Source organism: Mobula hypostoma, chromosome 11, assembly GCF_963921235.1.
Source record: "Mobula hypostoma chromosome 11, sMobHyp1.1, whole genome shotgun sequence".
Lineage (NCBI taxonomy): Eukaryota > Metazoa > Chordata > Chondrichthyes > Myliobatiformes > Myliobatidae > Mobula > Mobula hypostoma.
In genome coordinates, this window is record NC_086107.1 from 91,872,039 (window position 1) to 91,886,918 (window position 14,880).

The following is a 14,880-nucleotide window of genomic DNA, read 5'->3' on the forward strand; positions in this document are numbered from 1 at the left end:
TTAGAATCAGTCTGTTGCTAAAGGTGCTCCTCTGTTTGTCCAGTATGTCAAAATTGGTAAGGTTGGATAGGGGACTTGTCTGCTGCTGTATTCTGGTATCAAATTGATTTACAGGCACAGTGGAAAAACTTTATTTTGCATGCCATCCAAACAGATCAGTTCATCACAACAGTACATCAAGGGCATCATCAAGCAGAGGGAAAACAGTAACAGAATGCGGAATAAAGTGTTACACTTGCAGAGAAAATGCAGTGCAGACAGACGATAAGGAGCAATGTCATAGCGATTATCGTGAGGTCAAGAGTTTGCCTTATCTTAGGAGGGAACTATTCAATAGTCTGATAGCAGTCTGAGGCAGTCCCTGAGGCTGGTGGTACGTGAGTTCAGGCTTTTGGGAAGAGGGAGAAGAGCAAATGTCCTGGGAGGGTGATGCCTTCTGTCACTTCAGCTGCTTTACTCTCCAATCTGGAACCCTGAGAAATTTCTTATATTGTCACTGATTCTCTTAACACGTATCTGACCTAGGAGTGCTTGCTGTAAACAAGATATGTGGTGCTCTGTTGCTTGAAACGTTCTATACATTGGCAAGAAGAGGAAGTCATAGGAGGCCTAGTCCCAGCAAATTCATTTCTAGCAAAAAAAAAAGTTTCATTCTCGATCAACTGCTTGATGTAATTGTGGTTTGGCCAAGACACCTACTGTTGCAGGAGGTACAAAGTGATTTATCGATAGGAGTCATAATGAGCTACATAAATCTGATACGAACATTAAATTAAATACCCAATTAAATATTTATATGTAACTGGCCAGAATATGAAATGGATGCTTTTGTGGTTTGAAAGTGTAGTTTTGTGAGTCACACAATGCAACCGGGCTCATCACCCCACCCATGTTTACGCTGACCATCTGCACTGATTCAGTCTTCCTTAACCTTCTGTCCCTCGACCAGATCCGTCAATGTTACGTCAGCATTGCTTTCCCAGGCTGTGCATTCCCAGCTCCACCCACCCTCTGGGTGAAAGCAAATTCTTCCTCATACTCTCTCCCCACTAATGCCCTTACTCCTGATCTTAAACCACTGCATTTTGGAGGTTGGGGGTGTCAACTGTCTTCTGGGGTAAGTGAAAGAGCTTCTTCCCAACATTGTTAAATCATATAGAACATTACAGCACAGTACAGATTCGACCTTTTAATCTTCTCCACGATCAGTCTAGTCACCGGATACATTTAAATTGGAAGTTGATAAGTTCTTGATTAGTCAGGGTGTCAAAGGTTACGGGGAGAAGGCAGGAGAATGTGGTTGACAATAATCAGCCATGATGGAATGGCAGAGCAGACTCAGTGGGCCAAACAGGCCAATTCTTTTCCCATGTCTCGTGGCCTCTTTATACTCAGTGATGGGAATTGAACCCCAATCGCTTATACTATAAAGTGTTAGCTAGCCACTATGCCACCATGCCTGATTAAAAATACTCCCGCTTATCCAGTCTAGAGGCAGCTTGTTGAAATGTCTCTCATTCCGACAAGGTGGAAATGTCTCCTTATCAGCTCCGTTACAACTAGGAATCTCAGTTATAGAGCACCTTTTTACTGAGGTCAGAGCATTTTGCAGTATTATGTGATAACTTTTCCTTCCGAACTGAGCTTAACCTTTTGATGTTCCTTGTCACAGGACAGCTGCTGTTCAGACCTTCAGACCATGCTATCACTGAGCAGATCCATTTCTCACATCCATCAGCATACCGTGAACCGACTCCAAGGACTAGCCCGGAATGTCGTAATACAACTAGAATTCCTGAGTGATTGCCCTGTGAAGGTGAGTGTTCTGGTTTGGGACTGGGAGTTGTTTGTGCAGTCCTCCACCCCACCACCTTCCTTCTTTGCCTTGTGCCCTGTCCTGTTGTACTGATGACCTGGTCCAGCTGTTATAGCAAAGGTGGTCTCACCTTCACTATAACAGTGGAGGCGGTGGGATGGAGATACGGCTCTACTAAAGGAGGTGCAAGGCTCTCCTTCCTTTTGCTAGCCTGCAAGTCACCCTAGGGCAAGGGGTAGCACCTGCTTAGCCCTCTGAACAGGGTCACGTGAAGCCACGGGAGTAGATACTGGATGGTTGTACGAACAGCTGGTGCATATCACAAGCCTTGGTTACGCGACCACTGACACCAGGCAGACAATCTCCGAAGAGTATTGATAATGGCTGGGGTCCCCCGTCCCAGCCCAGAAGGAGTCAATGGCAATCGACTTCGGTACTTGCCAAGAGCAATCATGGTCATAGCCAAGATTACCCACATCAGGCAACACAGATGATGATGGTCTTACCCAGGGGATGGGACTGGTGCTTTAAGATGCAGGGGAAGTTAGACGTACATCAGTGATCGCACATCTGGAAACTGATAACTAGCAGTAGACTAAGGTGTGGCCAAGAGGGACAATAGACATTCAGTCCTTGCTGAGTGACTATGGTTTCGAGCTGCTCCCATGCATTGCCAAAGGTGCAAAGGGACTGAGAGGCTCCTGTACCTCCTGTCTCTTGACACCAACGAGAAGAGATCCTGGCCCAGATAGTGGGGGTCCCTAATGATGGATGTCACCTTCCTGAGACGTTACTTCTTTTAGATGCCCTGGATGGTGGGGAGACTGGCTCAATCTAACACTCGCTGGTGCACTTGGATTCTTCAGAATCAGAGTCAGCTTTATTGTCACCAACATACTATAGTGAAATTTGTTGTATTGTGGCATCTGGTTGACTATACAGCCCTCTCTCAGATGTGCAATGGGAGTCCCAGTTTAAACAGTGTGTTTAGTTCTTTGGAGTAGTGTGTCAGTGGTGATAGCGTTAACCACTAAATCACTTACTTTTTTATTTCTTCTCCTTCTGTATGAAACAAATAGGAATCCTTCAACTGTGAAGTTAAGCGATGGAACTCCACGCACCTCCTCGAGAATTTGTTACAGAACCTGAATTCTTTTAGTGGCCTTTTAAGCAGCAAGAAATGCAATTTCAGTAAATGTGTTTTATACACCTGTAGACCAGGTAAGTGCAGCCTTGCGTTTCACAATTTTTGTGTTGGTGGCCACCTTACAGTCTTGTTAGAAACTGTAATCACAGCAACTTGATCTTCCTTTCCACTGTCTGGGAAATTAGCTGTCTGTGTGTTTTATAACAACTGCAGAAGGCCATTTAGCCCTGTTGTGCCTGTGCTAGCTCATTGAACTGGTGGAGCAAGTTATTCACTAGGGGGGTGGTGGACACTTTGGGCTAAGTGATGGACTTTGGCCTTTCCCACTTCTCATGTGTAAGTGAAGATGGAATGAAGCACAGTGGGATCTCAGCATGACTGTAGATAAATCTCTAGCATTCTTCTTTACAAACTGGTTCCTTCTTTAAATCCCTCGTATTTTAGGGCACATTACAACAACGTCCTCCACGCTGGCGTCAGAGGAACCACTGGGAATATCCTCTAGCGGAGTCACTCGCTCTCCAACAACTGTTGATGTGCCAACATCTCTGAGCAGTTCAACGAACCTGCAATCACCATTGGCCAGTACACCTCCGACCTTCCTAACCAATGGAAGCGACATATTCCCATTCTTAAATGGTAACGTAACCAATGGGAATCAGATGTATCCAGCAACAGCCAATGGCAGTGAGACCACCTTAACCAATACAACCAATGCACCTCTATCCTTGACCAGCAATATGTTACACAATAAAAGTTACCCGCTTTCACCGTCAGCCAATACCAGTGTAATCAATGGAACCAAAACCACTCCAGTCAACGTTAGCCAATCCGCCATAGATTACCAAGGCAACGTCAGCCCAACATCTCTGACCATTGGTAGTGGAGGCATGGCGTTGGCCACGAAGGCCTGCCAAAGCAGTATGATCTCCCCACTGCTGTCACGGACAGCGACCGTCGTCCTCCTGTTCAGTGTGGTCGCCAACGTGATTCTGCTCAGCTGTTTAGTGAGAAGGAAACGAAGACAGGTAAGTAGAGGCCTTGTGAGATGGGCGAAGCTAGTCTCAATTCCATGTTGTTGCAGTTCCAGCTTGCATTCACCATAGACTGTAAAACATAGGAGTACCATTGGGTCATTCATTCCCTTGAGTCTACTCTGCTATTCAATCATGGTTGATTCAATTTTCCCTCTCAATCCACTTCTCCTCCCTTCTCCCCATAACTCTCAACACCCATACTCATCAAGAAACTATCAACCTCCGCTTTAAATATGGTACTATGCAAAAACCTTAGGTCTACATCTATCTGCTGTATCTATATAGGGCCTGAGATAGGTGACAGAGGATGAGTGCTGGGGCGGGTATATGGTGTGACTGCAGACACACCCAGTCGTGAGACACCAGGCAAGGTCATTTGATTCCAAACAACCCTCTTATTGATCATTACAGAATGTTTCCCAACCATGATTCCCCCCCCCCACCCTTCCCACTCTCAATCCACAATAGAGACCCAAATCAGAATCAGGTTTATCATCACTCACATATATCATGAAATTTGTGTATGTTTTGCAGCAACAGTACAGTGCAATACATAAAATTTGACTTTTGCACAGTAATGTATACCCAGTGACTTAGCCTCCACAGCCATCTGTGGCAACGAAGTCCACAGACTCGCCACCATCTGGCCAAAGAAATTTCTTCTCATCTCTGTTCTAAAGGGACGTCTTTCTGTTCCGAGGTTGTGCCCTTTGGTTCTAGATTCTCGCACTATTTGAAACCTTCTCTCTGCATTCTCTCTATCCAGGCCATTCACAACATCAGTCAAGGGGAGTATATCTGGCAATCACTCCCCCACAAAACTGATAGTCATACAGCATTAAAACAGGCCCTTCAGCAATATTTGTTATTGCTATCAAGATGCCCATCTAAACTAATCCCATTTGCTCGGTATTCCTCTAAATCAGTGGCTCCCAACCTGAGGTCCACAGACTCCTTGCTTAATGGCATTGGTTCGTGGCATAAAAAAGGTTGGAAACCCCTGTTCTAAACCTTTTCTGTCCATGCACCTGTCCAAATAGTGTTCAAACGTTGTTAAGGTACCTCCTCAATCACTTGCTCTGAAAGTTCGTTCCATATACAGACCACCCTCTGTGTGAGAGTTTCCCCAGGTTCCCACTAAGTCTCTCCTGTTCACCTTAAACCTACGCCACCCCCCCCCAGTCTACCATTCCCTTCCCCTGAGGGATAAAGGCCACGTTTCCTTATCTGTGCCCTCATGATCTCACAATCTACCTCATAATGACTTTGCACTTTATTGTGTGCCTGCACTGTACCTCCTCTGTAACTGCGACACTCCATTCTGCATTCTGTTACTGTATTTCCTTTTACAACCTCAATACACTGTGTAACAATTCGAAATAAAGTTTTATCATTGCACCTCAGTGCATATATTTTATACTTTATACTTTATTGTCGCCAAACAATTGATACTAGAACGTACAATCATCACAGCGATATTTGATTCTGCACTTCCCGCTCCCTGGATTACAAATATTAAATATTTAAAATATTAAAAGTAGTAAAAATTAGTAAATATTAAAAATGTAAATTGTAAATCATAAATAGAAAATAGAAAAATGGAAAGTAAGGTAGTGCAAAAAAAAACCGAGAGGCAGATCCTTATCACAGTTGGAAAGAAGCTGTTCCCAAATCTGGCTGTACGAGTTTTCAAGCTCCTGACAATATGACAATAATTTACCTACTTCTACACCTTGGAAGCTGGGATCAATAAAAAAAAGTTCTAAAATTGAGAGTGAATTTGGATTAATCAATTTAAATGCAGATAATTATATAAAATTAGTCTCAGTGACTTGAAACTACTGGACCGTTGGGTTCTGGGCGCCTCATTATAGGAAGGATGTGAAAGCTTTGGAGAGGGTGTGCGGGTGATTTACCAGATTACTGGATGAGAGAGTAGTCTTCTAAGGATAGACTAAGCGAGCTAGGGCTTTTCTCTTTGGAGGGAAGGAGGATGAGAGGTGACTTGATAGAGGTGTACAAGATGATAAGAGGCAGAGAAAGAGTGGATAGCCAGAGACTTTTCTCCCAGGGCAGAAATGGGTAATGTGAGAGGGTATAATGTTAAGGTGTTTGCAGGAAAGTATAGGAGGATGTCAGAGGTTGGCTTTTTTCTTACACAGAGGGTGTTATGTGAGTGGGACATGCTGCCCGGGTGATGCTAGAGGCAGATTAGGGAAGTTTAAGAGACTCTTAAATAGGAATGTGGATAAAAGAAAAATGGAGGGGTACGTGGGAGAGAAGGGTTGGATTGAATTTGGAGTAGGTTAAAAGGTCGGCACAACATCAGAGGCTGAAGGGTCTGTACTGTTTTATATACTATTGTTTAAAAACCCATCTATTTCAGTAATGGCAGTAAACCCTTCTGTGTCTCGAAGCCCTTCAATGTGGATGGCTTCAGAGTTTGGGGACGATCAGGGATGAGCAGCAGAAGTTGGCAAGACCTGTGATGCCTGATAAACTAAGGAACAATTAAATTGACGTAGGATCCAAGTTGTAAAGAGGACACAGGTATAGATAACCAAGATCAAATTGAATCGCATCAGGTTTAATATCGCCAGTGTATGTCGTGGAATTTGTTGCTTTGCGGCAGCAATACAGAGCAATACCTAATAATAAAAATGGTAAATTACAGTAAGTAAATGCATTTTTCAAGTTAAATGGGTAGTGTGAAAAAGAGAAAATAGAAAAAGTAGTGAGATGGTGTTCATGTGTTCAACGTCCATTCAGAAATCAGATGCCAGAGGGGAAGAAACTGTTTCTGAATTGTTGAGTGTGTGTCTTCAGGCTCCTGTGCCTCCTTGGTGGTAGCAATGAGAACAGGGCAAGTCCTGGGTGATGGGGGTCCTTAATGAAAGACGCTGGGGAGGCTAGTGCCCATGATGGTGCTGACTTAGTTCACAACTTTCTGCAGCTTTTTTTCCGATGCTGTGTAGTCCCCCCACACCCCACTGCCCCATACCAGATGGCGATGCTGCTATGGTGGGGTAGCTCTGGGCTGAATGGTCTCCCTTTTTTCTACCTGTCAGCTTCTGATGTCCCCTGCCCTCATGGGTTAGGGTCATTTCCTGCTCATGATCCCATTTTAAAAAGCCCTTTCTTTCTCTCTCTGTTGCTTAGGCCCCAGGACAAATAATTGAGATGGAGCCATTGTCATCGGTCAGCGTGGAGCAGCGGGAGATGTGGGCACAGAGGCCAAGGAGGCGATGACATGAAATACAGACGTGAGTTGGATTCAAGGTTTTCAGGCCGGCCAGCTTCTGTGGGGAAGAGAACATAGAATAGAACATGCTCCTTGGCCCAGGATGTTGTGCAAACCTTTTAACCTACTCTAAGACCAGTCTAAACCTTCCATCCTACAAGACTCTCCATTTTCCTTTCATCCATGTGCCTAAGAGTTCCTTAACTTGCCCCTACTAACACCCCTGGCAACATGTTCCATGCACCCACACTTTCTGTGTATATGTTAGAAATGCTCCTTCCTTTGATATTCCTCCTCTATACATTTCTCCAATCATCTTAAAATTATGCCCCTCATATTAGCCATTTCCACCCATCGGAAAGGTTTCTGTTTGTTCATTTGATCTATACCTCAAGCCTCTTATCTTATACACCTCTATCAAGTCACCACTCATCCTCCTTCACTCCAAAGAGAAAAGCCCCAGCTCGCTCAACTCATCCTTGTGCTCCAAAAACAAGAGAAAGTCTGCAGACGCTGAAATCCAGGCAGCATGCACAAAATGCTGGAGGAACTCAGCAGGCCAGGCACCATCTATGGAAAAGAGTACAGTCGACGTTTTGGGCCGAGACCCTTCGGCAGGACTGGAGGAAGAAAAGCTGAGGAGTAGGTTTAAAAGGTGGGGTGGGGGGGGGGAGGGGAGAGAGAACCACCAGGTGATGGGTGAAACCTGGAGGGGGAGGGATGAAATAAAGAGCTGGGAAGTTGATTGGTGAGATGAGGTGAGAGAGGGAGGAGGGTACGGGAAAAGGAGGAGGGGTTGGGGAACACTACTGGGAGTTTGAGAAATTGATATTCATGCCATCAGGTTGGAGGCTACCCAAACGGAATATAAGGTGTCGTTCCTCCAACCCAAGTGCGGCCTAATCATGACAGTGGAGGAGGCCATGGACGGACAGATCAGAATGGGGATGGGAAGTGAAATTAAAATGGGTGGCCACTTGGGAGATCCTGCTTGCTCTGGTGGACAGAGCGTAGATGCTCGGCGAAGTGGTCTCCCAATCCATGTCAGGTCTCACCGAGCTCTTCCTTGTGCCCTGTAATTCAGGCAGCATCCTGGTACCAGATGGTGATGCCGCAGTGGTGGGGTAGCTCTGGGCTGAATGGTCCCCCCTTTTTCTACCTGCCAGCACCTGATGACCCCTGACCTCTCTAAAGCTTCCACATCCTTCCTATAATGAGGCAAGCAGAACTGAACCCGGTGAACCCAGTATGGAAGAGTGGGAGCATGGGATCTGGAGAAAAGGGGATGCTTTAAGGTGACAGGTAGCGGAGGAGAGATTCTGAAGGGGAAAAGGGCTCCATGAGAATGGAGAGGAGAGGGGCATTAAATTGCTGAAGTGGAGATTGGAGTTCAACCCAGAAAAGTGTGAAGTGATTCACTTTGGAAGGTCGAATTTAAAGGCAAAATAAATGGTAATGGCAGGATCCTTAGCAGTGTGGAGGAACAGAGAGATCTTGGGGTCCACGTCCATTATCCCTCAAAGTTGCTGCACATGTTGATGGGATGGTTAAAGAGACATATCAGTGTGTTGGCCTTCATTAGGCAGGGGGATTGATTTCAAGAGCCTTTAGGTAATTTTGCAGCTCTACACGACCGAGGTTAGACTACACTTGGAGTATTGTGTTCAGTTCTAGCCACCTCATTGTAGGAAGGATGGAGAAGCTTTTCGAGAAGGGCGCACGACATTGTGGGCTGAAGGTGTGTATTGTGCTGTAATGTTCTATGTTCTGGGGCAAATGAAAGATGGTTCAAACGGAGGAGGTTAAGTTAGTTATCTCACTCCAGAGACTGAAGACATTGGAACATGAAGCAAAAAGCAATCTGCTAGAGGAACACAGAAACATCTTGATGCAGGGTTTTGATCCGAAATGTTGGCAATTCCCTCCTCCCACAACTGCCCCCCCCCCACCCCAATGATGCTGCCTCAAGGGGACCAGATTGTTTATTTTTGAGCTGTAAAGTGGCTGGTTAAAGACTTAATCATCTTTCTCTGAGCTGCATGAAGCTACTGAGTCAGTCTGATGGCATGCAAGTTGTCTGTGACCACTTTACCAATGAAGGGAAGGCTGGATATAAAGTGACGAGGGGAAAGCATGAAGGAGTTTTGCCAATTATTTCCATTCTCTTGCAGCCAGTAACCCTTGGTAGTCAGGATTTAATCCATGTAGGCAATCATAACTAGAAACCGACAACTGGATTTGATGACCCTCTGCCATCTTTCTCTAATGTAATTGCTTGTCTTGTGATTGAAGAACGAGATAGTTCTGTCCACAACGAGAAGGCTCCCTGTGTCTGGCCAAATGGGGCGTTAAATAGGGAATGAAAAGAGACATTGTTAAAGGATGATGGATCGGAAGCCAGATATTTATGCAAATGAATCAGTATTATTTAACACTCACAATAGCACAGAAAGAGGCTTTTTGGCCCATCAGGCCCATACTGTTCCCTAGAGGTGGATACCAATCAGTTTCACTCCCTCTTTCATTTCCTGGTATCCCTGAAACATCCCCTCCCCCTCACATGTCCATCATCGTCCCCTTGATTCCTTTTATTTTTACGGGTAAATTACAGCAGCCTTTTGACCTACCAGCCCCCCCCCCCCCGCCCCCCAACTTCAGGATGTGGGAGGAACCCAGAGAGTCACAGAGAGAATTTGCAATCTCCGTGCTGTTCTGTAAAACCCGGGTTAGACCACACGTGGGAATATTGTGCTCATTTCTGGTCACCTCAATAAAGAAAGGATGTGGCAGCTTTAGAGAGGGTATAGAGGGGATTTACCAAGATGCTGCCTGGATTGGAGAGCTAAGATAGACTAAGCGAGCTGGGAATTTTCTTTTTAGAGTGAAGGAGGATGAGAGGTGACTTGGTAGAGGAGTGAAAGAAAAGAGGCATACATCGAGTGGGTAGCCAGAGACTTTTTCACAGGGTGGAAATGGCTGATGAAGGATCTTGGTCCGAAATATCGACTGTTTCCTCTTTTCCATAGATGCTGCCTGACATGCTGAGTTCCTCCAGCATTTTGTGTGTGTTGCTTGGATTTCTAGAACCTGCAGATTTTCTCGTGTTTGTAGTACAAGGGGGTTGGGAGGAAAGTGTAGGGGAGATGTTAAAGGTAGATTTTTTTTTACACAGAGTGGTGGGTACATGGAAGGGACTGACTGGGGTGCTGGTAGAGGCAGCTGGAGTACATTAGCAACATTTAAGAAGAACATTTAAGATAGGCACATAGGTGAAAGAAGAATTGAATTGAACTAACTTTATTACTTATATCCTTCATATACATGAGAAGTAAAATCTTTATGTCATGTCTCCTTCTAAATGTGCAATCTATAGTAATTTATAATAGTATGCACAACAGGGCAGTCAATATAACATAGAATTACAATTGTATCAGCATGAGTGGTGGGTTATGTAGGAGGGAAGGGTAGAATTGTTCTTGGAGTAGGTTAAAGAGTCAGCACAGCATTGTGGGCCGAAGGGTCTGTTGCGTGCGTACAGTCTATGTAAGTTCCTGAGGTCAGGATTAAATCTGGGTCCTTGGATCTAAGGTCTGGGTAAATGTTTTGTAAGGCTGTGCAGAAAGCTACACAAAGAGAGTAAAAGTGCAGCTTTTTTTTCTCCCCCCCCCAATCACGGACTTGATGTTCTGGTAACCTATTTACAGTTGTGGTTGCAAAGATGAGGTGGGAGAATTTGCACAGTGAGTGGCTGACATTTAGAACACACTGTCTGATATTAAGAACATAGAACGTTACAGCACAGTACAGGCCTATCAGCCCATGATATTGTGCTGACCTTTTAACCTACTCTAAGATCAACTTAATCCTTCACTCCAGTTTTCTTTCATCCATGTGTCTATCTAAAAATTTCTAAAATGCCCCTGAAGTATTGGCCTCTACCATCAACCCTGACAGCTTGTTCCATGCATCCGCTACTCTGTGTGTTTTTTAAAAAAAACTTACCTCTGACATCCCCCTTATACTTTCCTCCAATAATCTTATAACTATGCCCTTGTGTATTAGATATTGCTGCCCTGAGGAGAAAAATACTCTGGCTATCCACTCAATCGATGCTTCTTACCTTGTACAGCTCTATCAGGTCACCTCTTATGCAAATTCACTACAAAGATAAAAGCCTTAGCTTGCTCAGCCTTTCCCCATAAGACATGCTCTCTAATCCAGGCAGTAGCCTGGTAAATCTCCTCTACACCCTCTCTAAAGCTTCCACTTTCTTCCTGTAATGAGGCGACCAGAGCTGGATGCGGTACTCCAAGTGTGGTCTAACTAGGGTTTTATATCAAACCGAAACCTATTTCAATAAAGGAATTGGACAAGTGTTTGAAACAGACACAGCTGGAGAGGGGGAAGGGTTTTAGAAATTGGGACCGGTTCTCTGATGAACCTCCTGTGCTGTAACGCTGACTCTTTCTATTGCAGAGCACAAGACAACTTGCCAAGGACTTTGAGCAAGTCCTGCTTCATGCTGCATCTGATGCTCCCAGCGCGCACCACCCCAGGCTTTTTTCAACGTCACGTGCTGCTGCCAACTCTCCCTACCATTGACCACCCTGTTGCCCCGGAACTGAGAAATGGACTCGTTGCCCATAGACTGAGGTGCCAGAAGCTGAGCGGTCTGTGCGTTGGAAGGAATGTTAATGGTTATTTTTTCCCTTATGGAACTTGCTAAGCCACAGAAGCCTCCTCCACAGGCCATAGCTGGATAACCTTTGCCACAAGAGCTGGCAATCCTGACATTGTGGTCAATTGAAGGTTGCTTTAATGTCCTCTTGAGGGGCAATCCAGGTGTCTCACCAGGGTGAACGGCCAATGACAGCCTGTTGGAGACTGGGAGGTGTCCAAGAACTCCTCCCCGCATGCAGATCAACTCTGACTGGGGGTGGGGGGTGGAATGAGACCTCTCTGAGGGCCAGCATGGATAAGTTGGGCTGAATGACATTGCAGCTCACTCTGAAAGCAAAGTATAATTAAGGGAAGGAATTCGTCTATCTGTATGGTGAGGTCCAGGGAAGTGATCACTGCTCTGCATAGAATTTGGCGAATGCTGAAACATTCCATTAAGTTGGGAATGCAACACGGGCTGAAGTGACCTGTTGTTTGCGATCTCATTTATGCTTTCGTGTTGACGATCGACTGATCCAAGCTAAAGAATTGCACTGAATATATTTTTACCACTGACTTTGGCTGAACTTTTCTGATTGTATTTTTTTTACCGTTCTTGTATCTGCTGCTGTTTGCTTAGCCCTTCCTGCTGAGCAAGTTTTGTGAGGTGGGAGGGAGGAGCAGGGAGCCTGTTTTCTGAAGCTTTCCTTTCAGGTATGAGAGAGCCGCTTGAAGGAAGGGTGGGGGGTGCTGGATTGGAGGGGACCAGCTGGTTAAGTTTTGGGGAGGTCCAGAGGGTTGTGGATGGAATGTGGCTGGTGGGAGTCGTCTGAGTTAGGATACAAATACTCGGTTTGGAGGCAGATGTGCAAGGAGGGTGGGCACCAGAGATGGGGAGTAACAGGAGAGGGAATGTTCACCATTCCTCTCTCAGCATGGGGACTCTTGAGGTTGGAAGGTTCCCACTTTAAAAAGTTGGGACACATGCTGCACAAGAGATTCTGCAGATGCTGGAAATGATGAAGGGTCTCGTCCCGAAACAGCAGCTGTTTATTCTCCTCCGTGGATGCTGCCTGACCCTTCCGAGTTTCTCCAGCACGGTGGGTGTGTTGCCCGGGATACATATTGCCCTTTCCCACAAGTGACAGAGGTGGGTTGGAAGTGAAGCAAAATCTGGCACCCATCACCGCTCTCCCACCATCAAGAATTTCCACATGAAACCCTCAAAGTATTGACCTTCACCCATACCTATCCACCACGTAGCTAGGGAGGGGGGTGGGAGGGGGTCATTGCAGGGTTACTGCAGGTCACCTACATTAAGTGGTCAGTGTGAATGGCACTCCTGATTAACCTGTGTCTCTGCCACACATTGGATTGTGAGCAATGTGTTGCCGTGTGATGATATGCAGTAGTTTGGGTACTATGTACTTATTGGGGCCATACTTTGTTTTATGGCTGCATAGTTGCATATCCAAATAATGTGAGCTTGGAAAGCATATTTATTGTTCTTTTAAATAAAAGCAAATGTTTAATAGTGGTGGATTTTTTTTTGGGTACTTGCTAAACGTGTAAGTATTGGAAAAAGTGGGAATTTACGCCACCGCCTTTTTTTTTTCAAAACTACAAAAGCTTATCCACACACAAAATACAAACATTAGGGATTCACAAGACTCGATTTCAAATTAAAATGTGGTTACTACTTAGTTCCTTGGTGGGTGGGTACTGTTCCCAGAAATCCCACAGTGCTCCCTCTCCAAGGATACCTGGGCACAAGTGTAACCCCGGCAGAGGGGCAGGCAGTTGAATTGGCCAGAGCCCTTGACTGCTTGCTGCCCGGACCCATGAATGGCTGGCTTGGCCAGGCCCAGGAACATGCCCACCAGTAGATCTCCCGAGCAATCTGCTCTCCTTTGTACCGGGGGCATGTCAGGAGCGTGGAGCTGAAATGCAGTCCAAACCTGAGAAGCAGCCTCTTCAGATACTCCCATCGGGGCAAGGACCTCTCACACTCCATGTCAATGTGGTCACTGACTCCTGCCACCCACAGAATGGACAGGTAGACCAGTGTCAGTGAACTGGCTGAACAATCTGTTGCATGGTACCACACTATGCAACTCCTTCCACCCTAGGTCCCCAATGTGCAAGGGAAGGACCTCTGCATAAAGAGACTTCCACTTGAGACTTAGCTGGTAAAACAGACCACCATGGCGTGTCCCATTGAATTAGTATCACCATTCAGCACCATGTCATCCACCTATGACAGTTTTCTGCTTTAACCCCACATCCCTTTGTTCACTCCATGTCCAGTCTAACAGCCTCGCACTTTTTGCCAGTGCTTGGTGGTTGAACATCCACTTGCGATGTCCTACCACTAAGAACATCTTCCGCAGGGATTGCTCTCCATGTGATTTCCTTGTCTGAGCATCTCTCACCATCGCTCTCCCTCCTGGCACTTATCACTACAAGCAGGACAGGTGCTACACCTTCCCCTACATGTCCTCCCTCACCGCCATTCAGGATCTCAATCTGTCCTTCCAAGTGAAGCAACCATTCAGCTGCAAGCCTGCCGGGATGGTCGACTGTATCCGGTACTCCTGGTATCCTTAGGGAGAAGCAACGTAGATTGGAGGACCACTTCGCCAAGCACCTTCGCTCCATCCACCAGCAGAGGCAGGATTTTCAGGTGGTCACCCATTTCAATTCCACTTCCCATTCCCATTCCCATTCTGACATGTCAGGCCATGGCCTCCTATAGAGCCGCAATGATGGCAGGTTCGGATTGGGCGGAGCAACACCCAACACCAACACTCCAGAAGCCAGAATAAGAAGGTGGGAAGGAGTGCAAGTTGGCAAGTGATAGGTGAGACCAGGTGAGGGCAGAAGGTAGGAGATGGGGACAAAGTAAGAAACTGAGACGTAATAGTAGAAGAGGTAAAGGGTTGAAGAAGTGATCCGATAGGAGAGGACAGTGGACCAAGGG

General features: G+C 45.9%; 1 protein-coding gene across 2 annotated transcripts in view; it reads left to right on the forward strand.

The window, feature by feature from the left end:
- The window catches only part of LOC134354352 (uncharacterized), a 39,454-nt gene extending 25,894 nt beyond the window's left edge, over positions 1-13,560 (forward strand). For both annotated transcript variants that reach the window (XM_063063293.1, XM_063063292.1), the window contains exons 5-9: positions 1,673-1,816; positions 2,896-3,037; positions 3,408-3,991; positions 7,160-7,263; positions 11,718-13,560. In XM_063063293.1, the coding sequence (XP_062919363.1) occupies positions 1,673-1,816; positions 2,896-3,037; positions 3,408-3,991; positions 7,160-7,249 (960 nt within the window). In that variant the 3' untranslated portion in view covers positions 7,250-7,263; positions 11,718-13,560. The remainder of the gene's footprint in view (positions 1-1,672; positions 1,817-2,895; positions 3,038-3,407; positions 3,992-7,159; positions 7,264-11,717) is intronic.
- Positions 13,561-14,880: the final 1,320 nt, after the last annotated feature.